Source organism: Callospermophilus lateralis, chromosome 11 (genome assembly GCF_048772815.1).
Source record: "Callospermophilus lateralis isolate mCalLat2 chromosome 11, mCalLat2.hap1, whole genome shotgun sequence".
Lineage (NCBI taxonomy): Eukaryota > Metazoa > Chordata > Mammalia > Rodentia > Sciuridae > Callospermophilus > Callospermophilus lateralis.
In genome coordinates this window covers 29,573,941-29,592,814 of record NC_135315.1, presented here as the reverse complement: position 1 = coordinate 29,592,814, position 18,874 = coordinate 29,573,941, and the positions used below count along the sequence as shown (strand labels likewise).

Below are 18,874 nucleotides of genomic sequence, written 5' to 3'. Positions count from 1 at the left end.
CAGTGACCCTCATACTCTGGTCACTCCCTTCTGAGCATACTCAGGTTTGCTAAGTCTCTTTCGCTCCAGACGTGGTGACTGTCACTGGGCAAGTGGCAAAGGGACATCACAGCAGTAGAAGCCGATGCCCAGGTGAGAAGTTGCACATGTTGAGTATCTGAGAGGACTGCGGTAAGCACAGAAGGCTTCCTGCGACAAGCGATCCCCGAGCCCAAGTCAAGGGCAGTAAGCACGGGGACCAGAGCTGGGGCGCCCTAAGCAGAGGTACCGCGGGAGCGCCGGCCGCCAGGTCAAGACAAAGACTGGTGGACTTTAGGAAGGTCAGGGGTACAATCACAGATGATGATAACACTGCACACGGAAGGGCAAACCGCATTTTCCTCGAGATTAACTTAAAGAGTGCCCTGGAAGGGAGCAAAGTGGGAGGGACAGCCACGAAGCAAAAACGCGAACTTACCGTTAGTCCCGCAAACCGGCCTCCGTAGCTAGACTGCAAGCGTTGCCACCTGAGGAGTCTGGTAGCCAAGGCAGGGGCCGGCTCAACCCAGATACCGCGAGAAGTAACAGGCCTCGCGAGATCGGACCTCTCGTCCCTGACAGGCGGGCGTTCTTTTAGGGGGTTATGGGAGCGATCTGGCGTCCGGGATGGAGGCTTGTTGCTTTTTGTGGCTGGCGGTGGAGCCACCCTGGATCCCCAGCTGGGGCTGCGGGGAGGGTTGAGCCGTTCCTTAGCCCGGAGTGGAGTGGAACAGGAGGGGCTGAGAGAGGGCTGAGGCGGCTGTGGACATGGGAACGCCGGAGACCGGCCCGGGACCCAGCCGCGCAGTGGCGGCGGCGACCGAAGAGCACAAACCCTTTCACACGGGCGCAGGAGGAGGACTGGAGGCGGCGGAACAAGACGGTGCTCACCTACGTGACCGCGGCCGCCGTGGGCATGCTGGGGGCCTCTTACGCCGCTGTGCCCCTCTATCGGCTCTATTGCCAGGTAGGGGGCGGCGCGATCCGGAGGGTCTAGACAAAGACTGGTGGAGTTTAGGAAGGTCAGGGGTACAATCACAGATGATGATGACACTGCACACGGAAGGGCAAACCGCATTTTGTGCGGGGGAGACCCTCGGAAGCCGCCCCTCTAGAAGAGGTTCATAGTTGGAAGGTTGTCTAAGGTTAGGTCTCAAACAGGAAACTGGCTCTATCAGTGACTTGTTCAAGGTCACCGAGAAAGTTAGTGGAAAAGCTCAGTAGAACCCTAGTCCCCATAGTGGTTGTTTATTCCACGCAGCAGAGTGAATTTCTCTGATCTCTACCTCGCCACTCAGGAGGACCGAATATGAACCCCCAAACTATCACTTGATTAGTTCATTAGAAGAACCAAATCCAGATCAAGTGTAGATCCTCCTCAAAAACCATCACTGGCTGGAGGGGAGTGATTTTGTCCCCCAGGGAACTTTTAGCAGTATTTCAAGACCTGTTTATTACAACCTGGGGTGATATCAGGTTGAGTGGTACTGGCATAAAGTGGGTAGAAGCTAGAGATGCTGCCAAATATCCAACAGTGCACGGGGACACCCTCACTTTCCCCCCAAAATTATCCACCCCCAAATATCAGTACTGGTTAAGAAACCTGCTCCAAACATTTGAGAATATTGTGTATGTGTCTGTCTGTCTTCACTTGGAATGGTAGGGCAGAAAGATGAAAAATATTGTAATCCTAAAATCAGGTTAGTTGTTAAACAGTGATATGTGATGAACATCTTCTGTTACTTCTGGAATCACAAAAATTTTATGACCAGAAATAAGGGATTATACAAACCACTTAACAGGGTCCTCATTTTATGAGCATGTAAAATGTAATCCAAAGAAAATAGGATTTATTCAATAAGTTGCAAAACTAGACCTGAGCTCAGTACATCTTTTCAGTGCTTTTTAATTGTGTGTATATTAAACACTGAACTTAGAAATTTTGAAGAATCTGTATTCAAAATGTATATTAAGGAATCTTATATTGAGGGAGGACAAGTTAAAGTGACTCTTAGGAAAAGAAGTTACATCTCAAAACTCAAATATTATTATTAGGCAGAAGAATATACTTACCTGTTAAGCAAGGATAATTACTTGCCCTCTGATGCTTCTTTTTTGATTATAGTGCAATTTGATAATGTCACATGGAAGTTAAATGAAGCTAGGTGACTATAAGTAGCAGAAGATAGTAATATTATATCTTGCTGGGAATCTACCCCTAACCTGAAATTTTGTTTTGTTGTGTTTCCAGTATAGTACAGTAAAAGGTAAATTATCTGGAAACCAAAATTCTGACAACCTCAAGCATCAGAAGAATGACAACCAGGGATGCAAGGACTTTTTTTTTTTTTTTTTAAGCATATGAGAAAGTAATAAAGTCAAACAAGAAAATAATCAATGCCAATGAAGTTAAACAAGAAATGTCAGATACATGCCCTGTGATAGGCTGATTCAGTGGCCAAAGACATCATGTCCTCTAGTTAACTAGTAACATCTACAAAAGTTATATCATGAGAAGAAGTAAACCAAACAAAAACTTTAACTGGCATAGGAAAATACTTAAAATGCTGTAGAAAAGCAGTATATGGAAATAAAACTACAGTGTAATTTTGATATGGAAAAGAACCAGAAAGAAACATGGAAAAGTGGAAATAATAAGTATTTTCATTGAAATGACCAGGTTTGGGGTAAATTTTATTCTACTGAGTACAAGATACTAATAATAAAGGGAAGTATGTTTAATAAAAGGCTAATCTGGAAATTCTGTGTTCTATTTTCTGTGATAATATTTTTAATTCAAAGAAACTACTTTTCCCAAAGGATTCACTTTTGATCATTCAGATAATCACGACTTTGTTGAAACATACATATGGATCACTTTAACATAAGCTTTTGACACCTTAAAAATGGGCAAACCATTGGCAGTTATAGGAAATGATCAGAGATAGTATTTAAACATGGCTCTAACTGGATTATTGCTTTTAAATTTTTGCTTTGTTCAAGAAATAGATCAACATCTGTATTATTTAACATATTTTAGTATCTTTTTTCCTAGACTACTGGACTTGGAGGATCAGCAGTAGCAGGTCATTCATCAGACCAAATTGAAAACATGGTGCCTATCAAGGATCGAATCATTAAGGTTACCTTTAATGCAGATGTGCATGCAAGTCTCCAGTGGAACTTTAGACCTCAGCAAACAGAAATATATGTAAGTAACTAAAGCAATCATTAGATTTCTTTTTTCAGTGTAAAAACCGTTTCATCTTAAGTTGTCTGACTTATCAAAACTCAATTTAAAAATACTAACAGATTCCATGAATAATTCATGGAATATATTTCATGAAATGGAATTATTCATGGAATGTTAGTATTTTGAAATAATTGCTTTTTTTTTTCTTTGTATTGGGTTTGAACCCAGAGAACCTGTACCACTAAGCTACATCCCCATTTCTTTTTAATTTTTTATTTTGATACAGAGTCTCACTGAGTTGCCTAGGCTGGCCTCAGCTTCCTGAGTCACTGGGATTATAGGCATGCACCACTATGCCCAGCTGAAATAACTTTTTAATAGTGCTTTGTACTTAATGTAATAGAGCATATACTGTAAAGTTTTCTTAAATGTTAACTAATTGCAACCTTGCAAGGATTTTAACTGAAATTCTCTCAATTGAGGATTAACAAGAAAGACTTAATTTCAACCCTCATTGGAAAACGCTTCTAAATATTAGTGCTTATCCAGTTTAGTTAACCTGAGTATCTTCAATGACTAAGGGTTTCATAGGTTACAATTTTGCATTGGTTCATTTATGTGGTAGAAAACAAGGTACAAGATGGTATACTGGTACAAGTAGACAGACTATCTTTTGGAAATTTTTTATTTTAAGCTTCCCTATTTTCAATGCATTAGCATTTTTTGGTTTTATTCATTTGAATTTACTTTGATTATAATTTAATTCAAGGTAAGTTTAATGTTAATATCATTTAAAAAAAAATCATGACATTCATGTTTAAGTGTTACAAAGAAGTGAGGCCTGGGCTATGATATACTTGGCTTGTCCTTGGACATATTTTTGAATAATTTGTAGACTGTTGTTTGAAAATCTCAGATATATGAGGGTAATACATAACTAATTATACCTAATAATACACTGATTTTTCATTGACATGCAAATAAAATTTGAGACTCAGGTTTGTGGGTAAGATTCACAATTTATTTTGCTGAACCTCAGGTGTGGTGGTCTGAAGAACAGCAAAAATAAGAATTGTAATTTAGTAGGGAAAAAAAGGAGGTATGTGAGATTTAAAGTACTGATAACGTGTGTTCTTTAAAACAGGTAGTACCAGGAGAGACTGCACTGGCATTTTATAAAGCTAAGAATCCTACTGACAAACCAATAATTGGAATTTCTACATACAATGTTGTACCATTTGAAGCTGGACAGTATTTCAATAAAATACAGGTAAACAGTGCAAACAAGAAATATAGTAAAGGTACATGAAACTGTTTAGTATGAAACTTACTATAATGTTTTAGTAGATACTTATAATTTCTGAAAACTGTTTCTTATAGACTTCAAGCTACTTTTATCTTCACTGTTTAAACTGCTATATAAAGACTGATTGTCAAACCAAATTAATATTTTGCTTTTAAGATTAGAATTTCAGTACTTAAAACTCAGTCTGAGCTTGAAACATGCTATTAGTCTATCATAGAACTTAAAAGTCAAGAAGTGACTATTCCTTTGTTACAGGTAATAAAAATGTTATTAAACAAATACCTTTCTATAATTTCTAGTGCTTCTGTTTTGAAGAACAAAGGCTTAACCCCCAAGAGGAAGTAGATATGCCAGTATTTTTTTACATTGATCCTGAATTTGCTGAAGATCCAAGAATGGTGAATGTTGATCTTATCACTCTCTCTTATACCTTTTTTGAAGCAAAGGAAGGGCACAAGTTGCCAGTTCCAGGCTATAATTGAAGTAGCAACCAAGTCCTACTTCAGATTTATGATTTTTGAGAAATCATGTATTCTGCCTTCTCAGAAGAGAAATATTCTGTAATGAGATGAAGTGAAGCCTTCTATTTTGAGCATTTTTTCCTTGCTAACTAATTTATGCCACTTAAAAATAAAAGAACAGTTTCAGCTTTTTACCATAAGAAAAAGACTGTATGATTGTTTATATAGACTGTATGACTGTTCACTACCATATTTAAGAATGTGATAATATGAAGAGAAACTGCTTTGTTTCTTACATGTGTGGGCATGAACTTGATCATTGTTCAGCTTAATTCTATAGTTGTTTTTCAAATTATTGGCCCTTCATATACACACACACACACACATGCCCACAGTTATCTGTTTCAGGCTATAGAACAGAACTTTGGACCATGTTTATTTATCTCCAAAACAGCTATTTTCCTTCAGTGTGAATGGCCATTATTTTAAAAAATTCAAAGGTGAAAGAGAAGTCACTAAGCCCTAAGATGGCTCAAAGATTATATTCTTATTTCAAATTTGACTTTAGTTTCCCTTTAAGATCTAGGGCTATTTTACATTTGAATATTGAATTACTTTGAAATTGTGACACTATGAAATTGAAATAAAATGTAATATAATGTAATAATAATGTAATATATCTAATTAGACTGCTTGCATTTACTTTCTTAGTTCCAAGCCCCTGAATGTTAAAAGGGAAGGATGGGATTATGAAGATTACTGACATAGAAGTTCTGGGATCAAAACTGTATACAAAAATAATAATAAATTATTTTAAGTTATTTGTCATTGTAATTTATGTAAATGAATACACAATTTATTCTGAATGTTTTCCAGTAGTCTTTGTTCCAAATAGAAATGTTAATTATTATAAAAAGGGCAGGGGGCAATAGAAGACAATTTAACATCATAAAGAACTAAAGAATTATTTTTAAAGAAGTGCAAATTATCTTACATTCAATTTTAGTTAAGAGAAGGCACAAAATGTTCTTCCTGAATAATACATTTAGTTTCTCACATCTATTTAGAATTATTTTGTAGTAATAATAATAAAGTAACAATCTTTATCTACTTTTATCACAGCTGTGTGATTATTTGTTTTCTATATTTAGGAAGATGTAGGCAACATAAGGTACTGCAATTAAACTGGTTGGTCTAAGGACTAAGTAATTGTTCTTCCAAAGTTTTAAGTGAATATTTGCTACAACCACATTCTACTGAAATCTTGATTGGTTGTCATTAATAATGAATATTACTCTGAAATTATTATTCTTCTGTTTATACTTCATTATAGAGGAGAAGAAATGGTCCACTGTGGCTTTCACATGTTGGTAGGTCTTGTCTTCCAGGTCTCAAAGCTGGATAGGACTACCCTTTAAGAGAGTTAGCCCCTCTGTGCTGCTAGTGAGCTGATTGATCATCCACTTTAACCTAAAACAGAAGAAAATTGGTCATTCTCATTCCTGCCCTCCTTGATAACTCTTGTTTACTTCTTGATAACTCTTGTTTACTTCTTGATAACTCTTGTCTTTTCTCAACTGGGAGATAGAAGAGCCAAATAGAGGAATGGTGGTAACATACGACTTCTGTAGGGGATGGTGCGGCAGGAATACAAAATAGGCACCTGATAATCAGACATTTATGAGGAAATAAGTGGGATGACTAATGCAACAAATAGGGAAAAACCAGACCTATTTGGAGGACTAACAATGAATGGGTTTTCTTGGTACCAGTTAACAGGTATTAACTGCACATTAAAGCCAACACCTGATTTTAGTAATAGGGAATTTCTATTGATCAAATAGTTTTTTTTTAGCACTAACATTTCAATCCCATAAACCCAACTTCTGCATTCCCAAGTCTCATTGCTTTTTGCTGACAAGATCACAAAGATTGTATTTCCTTAGTGAAAAACAGTTTTTTACAGTTTGAATGATCCAGAGGAATTCCTGTTATTTCATTAACCATAAGCATAAAACTCAGCCATTACAAAATATAACTACTGAATGCAAAAGGTGATGTTACACTGAAATTAGATGGAATATGGAATGTAATTGAAGTTTTTACCTCAACAGTCACTATGACTTCGAGCTCCTTTGTGGGGATAAACATTTATTTCTTCATAAATAGCTCTAAAACAAAAAAAGTTATCACAGTTAAAGTGTTATATATCAATTCAAAGTATTATGTTGCTTTTTTAACTTCAGCACCATAATTAAATATCTGGGACAGTTTGGGAAGGTCAGGCATCAATGAATAAAAACAAAGATATCTGTACTGAAGCTTGAAGTCTAACTTTCTTAAATTCAAGGGTACATGCCTTTTCAAGACCAAATCATTTTTACTTGTGAAAAAACATGGCTCAAATTTGGGTTCATTCTTCTTCTTCTTCTTTTTTTTTTAAGAAAATCTTTTAGCTTCTAATTTAAACCCTTAAAAAAAAAAAAATGTTGTAACCATGTGTGGTGGTATATGCCTGCAATCCCAACAACTTGGAAGCAGAATCAAGCGGATTGCAATGTCAAGGCCAGCCTGAGAAACTCTGTTAAGACCCTGTCTCGAAAAATAAATTGCTGAGATATGCTCAGTGGTAGATCACCCATGGGTTGTGGGTAAAAAAATTAGAAATATTAATGTCTAGCTCATTTAATTTCCATGTTTAAAATCCAGATTCCTAAGCATCCTTTAGTTTGTAATTATCATCTCTGAACCTTTAATATAATAGTTTTTCTATCCCTCACTTCTTTATGTTTTACATGTCTTTCACTAGAAATATCAATATCCTAAAACATGACGCTCAGAGAGTAAAACATGGCTGCAGAAAGTCTAAAAATGAAGCACTCTGAAATCAGTCACTTCATGAGGCCTCAGCATGGTCCTGCGATTTACTGTGTTTCTGTAAAGTTTTGTCTTTCATTTTCTAAGAAATTATTTCAGCCTTCACTCTTGTTATAGCTCTGATCTTCAGATCTCTCAGGAAAAAACTGTAAAGTATATTTTTTAGTTGTAGGTGGACACAATACCTTTATTTTATTTTTATGTGGTGCTGAGGATCAAACCCAGTGCCTCATGCATGGTAGGTGAGCACTCTACCACTGAGCCACAACCCCAGCCCAGAAACTGTACTTTTTAATAAATTATATGTCTTAATATCAAAAAAAACTTTCTCATCTTACCATCACTAAATCCTAAGTCTGTTGTCATCTGCACCATTCTCTATTTCCATGATCCTATCTGGCTTCTTAAACACTTCATTCAGTTATCTTCCCTTCCTGAATCACTAGATCCTAGCCCTTGGTATTCACAAATGCTCTGGTGTCTCCCATTTTATGGGACATCGTACAGTCTATCATCTTATGCCCACTTGCAGTAACCACCTCAGTAATCCTCTAATTGCCAAACCACTTCCTACCATCTCTTCCTAGGTTCTTGCACTTCCTGTCTCTACTTCATCTTGCTTTTTTAATGCACTGAAATCTGGCTTCTGTCCCCATCAACTCACCAAAATGGTTTTAATTAAAATCAATGATTTCCACTGAAATCACCAATGATTTACTTAAATCCATTATCTAGTTTGCAGTTCTCAACCTACTTGTCCTCTCAATGTACATCATAATTTTGCACTCACTAATCTTTCCTACAAAATTATTTTTCACTCTGTTACTATGCTCTGATAAATCTACCATCCTACAAATATATACACTTGACCAGGAGGAAATCATAAAATAATGGTGCTTTAAGAATTTCAAGTTAAAAAGCAAGTTTTACACTGATAATGTTATGATTCGAATCTAAAATAGCCCCCAAAAGCTCATGTATTCGAAACTTAGTCCTCAATGGAGGAGTGTTCAGAGGTGTAGCTTTTGAGAGGTGACAGGGCAGTGATCTCATCAGTGGATTAGTCCATTGATGGATTCATACCCTATAGGGTTTGGGGGGCAGAGGCTTTCTTATAAAAGCATGCTCTCTGCTTCCTGGCTGCCGGAAGGGTAAGCAACTATTGTCTGCCATGCAATTCTGCTGTGATGGACTCTCTCAGTATAGATCCCAAAGCCATCAGGCCAAGTGATCACAGACTAAAACTATGAGCCAAAATGTACCTTTTCTCCCTTAAAGTTGTTCGTATCAGGTATTTTGTCACAGCAACAGAAAGCTAACACAAATATCAAAACATTTTAAGTACATTGTTGTCATGTGTAGTGACTACTAAAAAGTTCTTACATATATACTAGTTTTCTTTTGGATTAGTTCTCAAAGAACAATTAAAATATCCCATTGTTATTGTATCATGTCATCAGTGAAGAGTGCCCTCTCAAGTGAGAGGGAACCTGCCTTTCTGCCAAGATATCTAGGAAGAATGCACATGATGGTTCTGGTTGTATATTAATGTTCAGCCCAGCATTTTTATTTTTATGTCAAAAGGCTGAGAGTGATAAAGATCTCTACAAGCAACAGCCACCATAAAACCTCATAAATCTATTTTAATAAGGCCATCAATTTCAGTCAAGACCTAAACAAAGTTAAACGTGTAACCAAGCTGTTAGCTCTGCTATGAAACGAAACCAAGACAAAATAAATTAATCATTTTGTAAATGACTTACTCTGTAGTGACAGCAGGAGCTAAGGGATCAAACTCCATTACCTCATAGTAATTGGGTGGCTGGAGATCATTCTTTGTCATTGCTGTAGGTGAAAAAAGAGACCCTAAACACATTCTTGTCGAGTAGTACTCATGTGTTCTTTTATAATTAATATATTGAACAGTTTTAACTTAGACTTGAAATATAAGATTCTAATAAATACAATCCAAAGTAAAACAGACCATTGTTTTAATAATTGCCCAGTTTAAAAAAAAAAACCCATAAAAGATTTCCAAACCTTAACTAAAGGTCTATTTGCCTTTGTGTTCTACATAAAAATTCAATTTAACACAAGCCTTTTTATAATTTCCTAATGTCAGGCATAATGGTAACAGCCCTGAATTTACTTTAAATAGCTTAAAAATGCAGTGAGCTACTCTGATGTCTCCCCTTTATCTATGTTCAATTATCTTTACATCTCTGACATATCATATATTCTCTTTAAGTTTCCTTATATGATGGCAATTACAAGGTCTCAAGTACCTGGATGATTGTTGGGCAAGGAGGGCGGCGTCTGGTTTGATGGTGTTACTGTGGCAGTCTGTAGGCTAACTGGCTGTAGTAATACTGGATTTGAGTGTTCTAGAAACTGAAGAAAGCATAACATGTTCAAACATACACTCCACATTAGGCTTTTTTTGGTTTGGTTTGTTTTAACTCATTAAGCCTTAAGTTTCCTAGGGACAGTGTTCCAAGAACCATGTATACTCAGCTGGATAAATACTAGTAATATTGAACTATTACTTTAGTTTCTAAGGAATTACCACTTACAAGATTTATTACTTTTCTGTCTGTTTTCATGCTCATTGCACTCCATTTCCACAAAAAATATGAAATGTTTAAAAATTATTGCCTTCATAAAACAAGCTGTATTGACTGACTCAGTCTAGATTCTCTGTTGTTTCGCCCTGAATATAAATCTCAGCTTTGAATGGGAAAGAAAAATAAAGTCTCACAGCTACAGAAAGGCACACAGTGATGCTATCAAACCAGGAGTGATAGGATAAAGATGGAACTCTGAATTAGAAGTGTATCTTCTTGTAATATTCTCATTCATTCCACAAATGTGTCCTGGATACTTATTAGCTACCGCGCACTATTAATAAAAAAAGAAAAAAAGGCCAAGTCCCCAACCTCATGCAGCAGATAATAACCAAATGTAAATCCATGTCAGATGGCATATGCTACAGTAAAAAACAGGGTAATGGGAAGAGGAGGCTATGGTGGGATTCAGGCCATGGTCAGCAGATTTCCAACCCTGGAGACATTCAAGCAAAACCCTGACTGGAATGATTATCAAAAAGGATATGAGCTCACAGACTCTGAAGGAGGCCAATATGGTTGGAGTAGAGTGGGCCAAGGTGGGGAGGCAAGAGGTAAGCTGGAGGGTCATATCAGCATCACAGACTTACTGGGCAAAATGGAGGGAGGAAGAAAAATCCTAAGTGAGCTTTGAACAGATAGTGATATGACTTGACTTTTTTAAAAAAGGACTGCTCTGTTTTTTGTTTTAGGTCTAGATTGTGAGGTGTGAGGTGGGGTGAGGGTGGGAGGAAGTGCAGGGAGGCAAATGTCAATCCTTAAGTAGCCACTGCAGCATCCTTCTGAAGGAGGCTTCAACTGAGGAACAGAAGTAGAGGTAGCGAGAAGTGGCTGGATAATGGACATATTTTTGAAGATAAAAGGTAAAAAGTTAGAGGTTAAGCACTATTTCCTCAAGGTTTTCTCCCTCTACAACTAGGAGTGGAGTAGCCATTTACTGAGATGGCAAGTGTGTAAAAAGAGCAGGGACTGAGAAGAAATAAAGAGGCGTTGTTAAGTGGAAAGTAGATATATGAGTTCTACATTTAGGGAAAAGTCTGGGCTGGAGATATGAACTTGTAGGTTGTCAAAACTTGAGTGGTTATTTCAAGTAAAAGACCTTGGAGGAATTAATGTCAACAGAAAAATCATTAGCCTAAGCCTGATGTTTCCAATATGAAAAGGCCAAGAGGAAGAAGTGCCAGCAAAAGACAGAGAAGAAATGGAAGTGATGCAACAGAAGAATTAAAAGTGAATGTTGTCTGAAAGCCACGTTGCAAAATGAAGGAAGTGATCAACATCATCACATGCTACTAATAAATCAGGCAAGATAAAGACTGAGAATTAGTTTTTTTTTCTTTTTTTTTTTTTTTTTCTTCAGCGCTGGGATTCAAACCCAGGTCTTTGCATGCTAGGCAAGCATGTCCCCTGAGCTACATCTCTGCCAGGAATTACATCTTTAACCATTTCTCTAACAGGAGCGTGACAACTTGCCTATCTTAGAAAAATTTAAAAGGAAATTAAAAATCCTAACAACAGCTACATCAACACAGTGTAAAGAAATGCTGAACAGAATAGGGAAGTTAATGACCAAGAGTTCTTTTTGGCCACAATACTCTGCTGACTAGTGTGGTGCCACAAAAGGGTCTTGTTACTTACATTATCATATGTGTGACTTGAGGCGTGGTTTTGGCGTGTCCTTTGGGCAAACCTAGGATAGTGTGATAACACAGCATGATTACCCTACAGTGAGAACACAAATGCAAAAAGTAAGATGATTTTCCTGGTCTAAACACAAAACTATCATGTACCTACTGATAACACACACATAAGTGGTATTTTACTATAACAATTGCCTTCAGGTTTCAATGCCTTCCAAATTATGATGCCTAAATATCAAGGACAGCAAAGACACAAAGCACTGTCCCTTTGAAGTATGGTCCCAAAACCTGAGTGTGAAGCACACATCACTTAAGAATGGAGCCTTCGGTCTTTCTGTTGGAGTAGCTACCATCCCATCTCCTTGTGAAGGATTAGAAGTGGGTGGTGTAGAGGTTAAGAAGGTAGGTGAGGATTCCAATTCTGGTTAAGGGGGAACAAACACATTTTCCTCCCATTGTCCCCCTGAATGCAAACATGAATTCAAGCATTGCTGAACTGTGAATTTGTCATTTTTTGTGTTCAGTCACCTGAATGCAATGCAGCCCCAACAGAGCTCCACGAGAACACCTATTTTATCAAGAACAGGCAAAAGAAATTCTAACACTCATAGAGAACAGAAATTTAACCCCTTTCTTATTTTTTATCTCTGTTCACATCCAAAGCCACAGGTAACCCCAAGGTGGCTGCAGTAACAACAGAGAGATAAAACTCTGAATGAAAGACATTTTCCCCTTTTATAAGTAGAGCTGTGACCCCAAGGGGACACGGAAAAACCCATTTTCTTTCTTCCATTTGGCCTTGCCATATAGTCTCAGACATACAAATAGTTGAAGAAATGCATGGTATAATAATGACAGCAGCTTTGTGACTGGAAAGTTGAGAGGGGAGCCCCAGAGAAATCAGAGGGATAGAAGAATTCAGGAAAACAATCTCAAAGTTGCTTATGAAATGTGACCTACTGCATCACACCCATGGATCTGGTATCAATCAGGATGTTGAGAAAGTTGAGAACTGAGCACACAACCTGCTATCTAGACCTTAGATTGGTACATAGGCAAGACAGATCTGAGTAGCACGACAAAGATTTAGAAAACTTGGCTGACACTGGAACCACAGCCAATGGGCAGGCTAAAATTGTGCTTTAAATCTAACCAAGTTGTTTGCCTTTTAAAATTAAAATATCAAAATTCTGGACAAGATTTAATTAAGACCACACATCTCATAATAAATTGTTAGTAATACCCAAGAACATGAAGCTCAGTGGCACATACCTATAACCTTAGCTACTCAGAAGGCTGATGGAGGAGGATTACAACAAGTTCAAGGCCAGACTCAGAAACTTAGATCTGTTTCAAAATATAATAAGGAATAGGGATATAGCTCAGGAGAGTGCTTGCCTTGCATGTGTGAGGTCCCGAGTTCAATGCCCAGCACCGCAAAAAAAAAAAAAAAAAAAAAAAAAAAAAAGCCAAGATATAACCCAAAATTACTAGGTAATGAAAAATCAGGAAAATTTCAACTTGCATTAAGAAGAAAATCAACAGGCATGGATATCAAGAGGACCTAGATATTGGAATCATCTCCAAGAGATTTTAAACCAGTTATTATGTAAATACTCTAAGATGCAATTGGGAACACACTTGAGAAAAACAGAAAAGTCTCAGCCAAAAAAAGAAAAAAAGATATATGAGAGAGAGACAGAGAGAGACAGAGAGCGCGCGCCAAAAGAAGATTTTAAATTTGAAAAATTCAATAAATGAAATTTTAAAAAGTTTTCTAATGAGCTCAATAGCAAAATAGAGATGAGGGAGGAGCTGGGCATAGTAGCGAAAATCTGTAATCCCAGCAGCTAGGGAGTCTGAAACAGGAGAATCGCAAGTTCAAAGCCAGCCTCAGCAACCTATCAAGTCTCAAAAAAACAAAAGGGGGAGAGAGGACTAGGGATGTGGCTCAGTGATTAAGCACTCCCTAGGTTCAATTCCGTCCCTAGTACAAAAAAGAGATAAAAGAGGTAAGAGTAAACTTGAACAGAGATCACAGAAATTATCTAATCTGAATATAGAGGGAAAAAAAGTGAAAAGAGTAATTAAACTGAACCCCAAACACCTATGAGATAATGATACAGCTGCAACAATTATGTCCTCAGAGTCCTAACAGGAAAGCAGAAACTATGTAGTGTTGAAAGGGAAAAAACTATCTGAAGAAGTACAGGCTGAAAATTTCACAAGTTTGTTGAAAGAAAAAACCCACAGATTCAAGAAGTTCTGTGTAGTATATTAAATGAAGTCCCCCAAAAGACATGTTTAAATCACAATCCCCAGAATCTGAGAATGTTATCTCATTAGGAAAAAAAGGGTCCCTACAAACATAATTAAATTAAGGATCTTAAGATGTGGATTATCATAGCTGGCTGGGTTCTAAATCCAGTGACAAATGATCTTAAAAGAGAAAAGCAGAGGGAGATTTGAGACATACAGAGAAGGCCAGGTTAGGGTGACATGGTAATAAACCAGTCAAGCCAAGGAATGCCAAGCCACCAGAATTTGGAAGAGGCAGAGAACAGATTCTACCCTAAAAGTCCATAAGGGACTGAATTTCAGACTTCCTGTTTCCAAAACTATGAGAGAATGAATACTTGTGGTTTTAAACCACCCATTTTGTGGTACTTTGTTATGGCAGCCATAGGAAACTATTAATACATTCTCCCAATCCCCCCAAACAAAAAGAAATCAAGTATAGACATCACAAAGCGCTCAAAATTTAAAAAGAAAAAATATTTAAAGTATGCAGAGAACAGAACACATTATGTATAGAGAAATGACTATTCAAATCAATGTAGGTTTCTTACTAGAAACCATGTAGGCCAAAAGAGAGAGTGTCAACCTTTTACAACTGCTGAAAGAAAAAAAAAAACTGTGAACCCAGAATCCACAATCAGTAAGACTACCTGACAGGAGCAAAGATGAAATAAAAACATTCTCCATTAAAGTAAAACTTTGCTGGGGATATACCTTCTATAAAAAGAATTGCCAAGAGAACTTCAGAGAGAGGGTATGTTACACCAGAGAGAAGATGAGCAATAGAAATGGTAACTATTGAATAATAATAGACTATTTTCTTGAGTTCTTCAAAATATATTTGAAGGTTGTAAGCAAAAGATATAACATGGTCCTTTGATATTTTCCCTCAATGTTTAGAGTTATTATACATATGATTACATAAAGGAGGACTTAAATAGTGATAAGTTTTCTACACTAGTTAAGTAGACTGACAAACTATAAATGTATTGTGATCACCTAAGTACCCCCTTCTCTCTCTCACACATACACACCAAAGATATAGCCAAAAATCACAATAGATAAATTAAAATGGAATACAACAAACATTCTCATAATCCAAAAAGAAGAAATAGGGAAAAAAGAGAAGAGTCAGAAAACAAATTATACAATGAATTCAACAGAGAATTACATTAAATGTAAATGGTCTAAATACATCAATTAAAAACAGAAATTGTGAGGATACATAAAAATGCATGACCCAACTATGTGCTACCTAACCATAAACTACAAATATTTTGATATAGGTTAATTAAAAAAATGGGAAAAGATACCATACAAATACTAATCCAAAGAAAACAGGAGTATTAGTACTAAAATAAATATGGCAAGGAAAATTATGGGGAACAGAGAGGGGCATTACATAATAATGCAGGGCCAATCTGCTATGAAGACATTCTATTCCTAAGTGAATATGTACTTAATGACAGAGCTTCAAATGACATGAAGCAAATGCCAAATTTACAGTCTCTTCAAGAAAGATACATATGATTCTATTTAGATGTCATTTTTAAAGATAAAATATAGTGATAGAGAACAGACTGGTGGTTGCTAGGAGTTTAGGGTTAGGGCCAAGAAGATGTGATTATAAAAGAATAAAATAGCACAAGAATGGGTTTTTTTGTGGGGATGGCGGGGGGGGGGGGGGGGGGGTGTTGGACCACTCTGTATCCTGACTATGATGATTATGTGAGTCTAATCATATGTTCAAATTCACCAAACTAAAAAAAAAAAAAAAAAAAAAAAAAAAAAGTAAATTTCTTAAAGCAAAATTAAAATGCAAGAGAAAATATAGAGCAGGTACTGTTTAAATTTGAATCTGTTTCAGCACTAACTGGGCAACCAATACAAAGTTAAAACTTTCTTTTGGCCTTGTTTTCCTCATTGGTAAGGTGAGAATGATGGTGGTACTTCTCACAGCTTATTGGGAGCATTAATAAGTCATAAGAAAGCATTTCTTACAGTTCTCAGCCTGTTACCTGATAGTAAGTGGGCTATAAATATGACTTAATGACTATCCCATTGTCATTGTGTTTCAAGAATCCTTTTGTTTAAAAATAACTGCATCACATAATTATTCTGTGATGCTGAACCAGTTAACCTACAGAGTGGTTGACAAATCACAAGACCATAAGACATTTTAATGGCTCATTCTTCTTGTTGTATTTGGTCTGAGGCATATAGTTTAGTCCAGATCAACTTTAATGTCCTAATCAACTTTAATGTTTCAATTTCTGACACTGGTCTAATATTATAAGTTTGGTCTAATTATAATTTGATTCATCTAGAAGATTTTTGGAAAGTTTGAAAAATATAGGTACAAAGGATTGTCTAGAAAACAAAAAGTAACAGTTGCCACAGATTATCTTTCATTCTAGTGAATTTCAAAAACTCTTAAAAATTATTATATCTGGATCCTGGGGTAGAGACCCATAATAGGGTCTCTCAATATATGACTAAAAAAACACTGCTTTGTAATTCATTCTCCTAGGATGCTTGTTAAAACTAAAAATTCTCACTACTGAATCAGAATTTCTGGTGACTACCAATTTCACTTTTTAACAGTCACCAGGTGATTTTTTTATACATACTAAAATATAAGATCTACTGGGTCACAGACTAAAATAGCTATTTGCTAGCATTTGGTTTTTAATGAGTTTTATGGAGATACATGCTGAAATACAACTTTGTCTGTATTACTCATTCTACTATTACCCACCAAGATCAAAAAGATAACAGGAAAACAATCAGCTATTCTAGACCACATTATTAAACAATTTCACTAGAAATCTGCCTAGAATATTTCAACATTTACTTGCACTGCATGCAGTTAGGACCTCATGTTGCCAACCTGAGGCACTGACCAATAAAGTGGTGCATGAGATGGCCACAGATACACATGATTTCTCAATACATGAACCTTTCCTTTCACCTCTTCTTCTTTATATAATCATATATATAATAGCTCTATACACTTCTGCTCTTTGCTCTTTTTTATTTCAAGTTTGTTTATTTTTTTCATTCTTGTCCTCATGGCCCTCCCATTTTTAAATATAGAAAAATAATTCAGTGACTGAGGATACAAATAATGTTTAACAAGACAATGGGCAACTTTAAAAAAAAAACAAAAACCTGAATTCATTGATAGAAAAACTGTCAAAATATATTGGTAAGTTAATGAAAAAAGCAAAGTTCAGAAAAGTATAATAATAAGCTACATTTCATTTTAAAAAGGAAAAAATACATATTTATATTTCCCTAAAGACACTTTGGAAGGATAAATAAAAACCTAACAAAGTGATTACCCAGATGGGAACAGAGTGTGGTACCAGGAAAGAAGGATGAACTGGGGATGAGATCAAGAATTGTGAGGGGAAGGGAGGGGGCACGGGGGGGCAGAAAAGATGGTGGAATGAGATGGACATCATTACCTAAGTACATGCATGAAGACAGGAATGGTGTGAATATGCTTTGTATACAACCAGAGATATGAAAAATTGTGCTCTATATGTGTAATATGAACTGAAATGCATTCTATTGTCATTTATAACAATTATAAAATTTAAAATAAGTAAATAAATAGATGAACAAAAAGAACTGTCTTTAAGTGTAGGTTGTTTTGATGTGACTCATGGAAACGCATTGCCTATGACCTAAACTATATACATTTAAAAGGGGGAAAAAAGAGAACATCAGCTTGATCATAAGGCAAATTCAACTTCTGTTCATTTTTCATTCTATTTACTTTCCCTTAAATTAAATCACCACTCTTTTTAGTTTCTTCTGTCTCCTTCTTGCATTACCTAAGAAAATACAGGCATATACATGTATATTTTCCCCCAGTTTCCTATATTAACTGCAATACAGCGTACAGATATTATTTTGCATCTTTTTTTCCACTTCACAGTACATATACTGGTTACTGGTCTCTCACACAGAAAGCCTACTTTCTCCCCCTAGCTGTTTAATAATACATTAAATAGATGTTTATTTAACAAGCTTCCAACTAACCTGAGTTGTATCCATTTATTCACTATTGCCAAAAATGTTGTAAAGAATAATTTTATAAACACCTAATTTTGTATGAATGCAGCACTAATTCCTAGAAATAAGTCTGAAGGTTCAAAGCTAAATGCACTAATTTTAATAGATACTGTCACTTGCTCTTCATAAGGACTGCAAAATTTTGTAATAGTGTCTGTCTTTCCATTTCAACAAAGCCTATTAACAAATATTTGGATTTTTGCCAATCTGACAGTTTAAAAACACAATGTCTTGGAGTTTTATCTTATATTTCCCTAAGTAAATCTGAATATCATTTCATGTGTTTATGGTCCAACCAAATTTCTTTTTGTTGCTCTATCATTCAGACTTGCTCCTTACTGACTATGTGAATTTTGGCAAGTTCTAGTCCCTAT

The 18,874-nt window shown here is 36.2% G+C and overlaps 3 protein-coding genes across 7 annotated transcripts in view; 1 reads left to right on the top strand and 2 right to left on the bottom strand.

Annotated features, from left to right (window-relative positions):
• Positions 1-519, bottom strand: part of Stxbp4 (syntaxin binding protein 4) — a 150,385-nt gene extending 149,866 nt beyond the window's left edge. Inside the window, exon 1 of the mRNA XM_076871642.1 lies at positions 458-519. The gene's annotated coding sequence lies outside the window, so the exon portion shown is untranslated. The remainder of the gene's footprint in view (positions 1-457) is intronic.
• A 32-nt stretch (positions 520-551) lies between these two features.
• The window catches only part of Cox11 (cytochrome c oxidase copper chaperone COX11), a 69,756-nt gene continuing 51,433 nt past the window's right edge, over positions 552-18,874 (top strand). For 3 of the 5 annotated variants that reach the window (XM_076871653.2, XM_076871652.2, XM_076871651.2), the window contains exons 1-3: positions 552-985; positions 3,074-3,229; positions 4,356-4,481. In XM_076871653.2, coding sequence (XP_076727768.1) covers positions 623-985; positions 3,074-3,229; positions 4,356-4,481 — 645 coding nt within the window. In that variant the 5' untranslated portion in view covers positions 552-622. Of the gene's footprint in view, positions 986-3,073; positions 3,230-4,355; positions 4,482-4,816; positions 5,800-18,874 lie in introns of those variants that run through there. The other 2 variants (XM_076871650.2, XM_076871649.2) reach the window with 2 other exon arrangements.
• Positions 5,642-18,874, bottom strand: part of Tom1l1 (target of myb1 like 1 membrane trafficking protein) — a 42,556-nt gene continuing 29,323 nt past the window's right edge. The window contains exons 12-16 of the mRNA XM_076871647.2: positions 12,118-12,169; positions 10,141-10,246; positions 9,619-9,700; positions 7,085-7,149; positions 5,642-6,448 (exon numbers count right to left, since the gene is read on the bottom strand). Coding sequence (XP_076727762.2) covers positions 7,086-7,149; positions 9,619-9,700; positions 10,141-10,246; positions 12,118-12,169 — 304 coding nt within the window. The 3' untranslated portion in view covers positions 5,642-6,448; position 7,085. The remainder of the gene's footprint in view (positions 6,449-7,084; positions 7,150-9,618; positions 9,701-10,140; positions 10,247-12,117; positions 12,170-18,874) is intronic.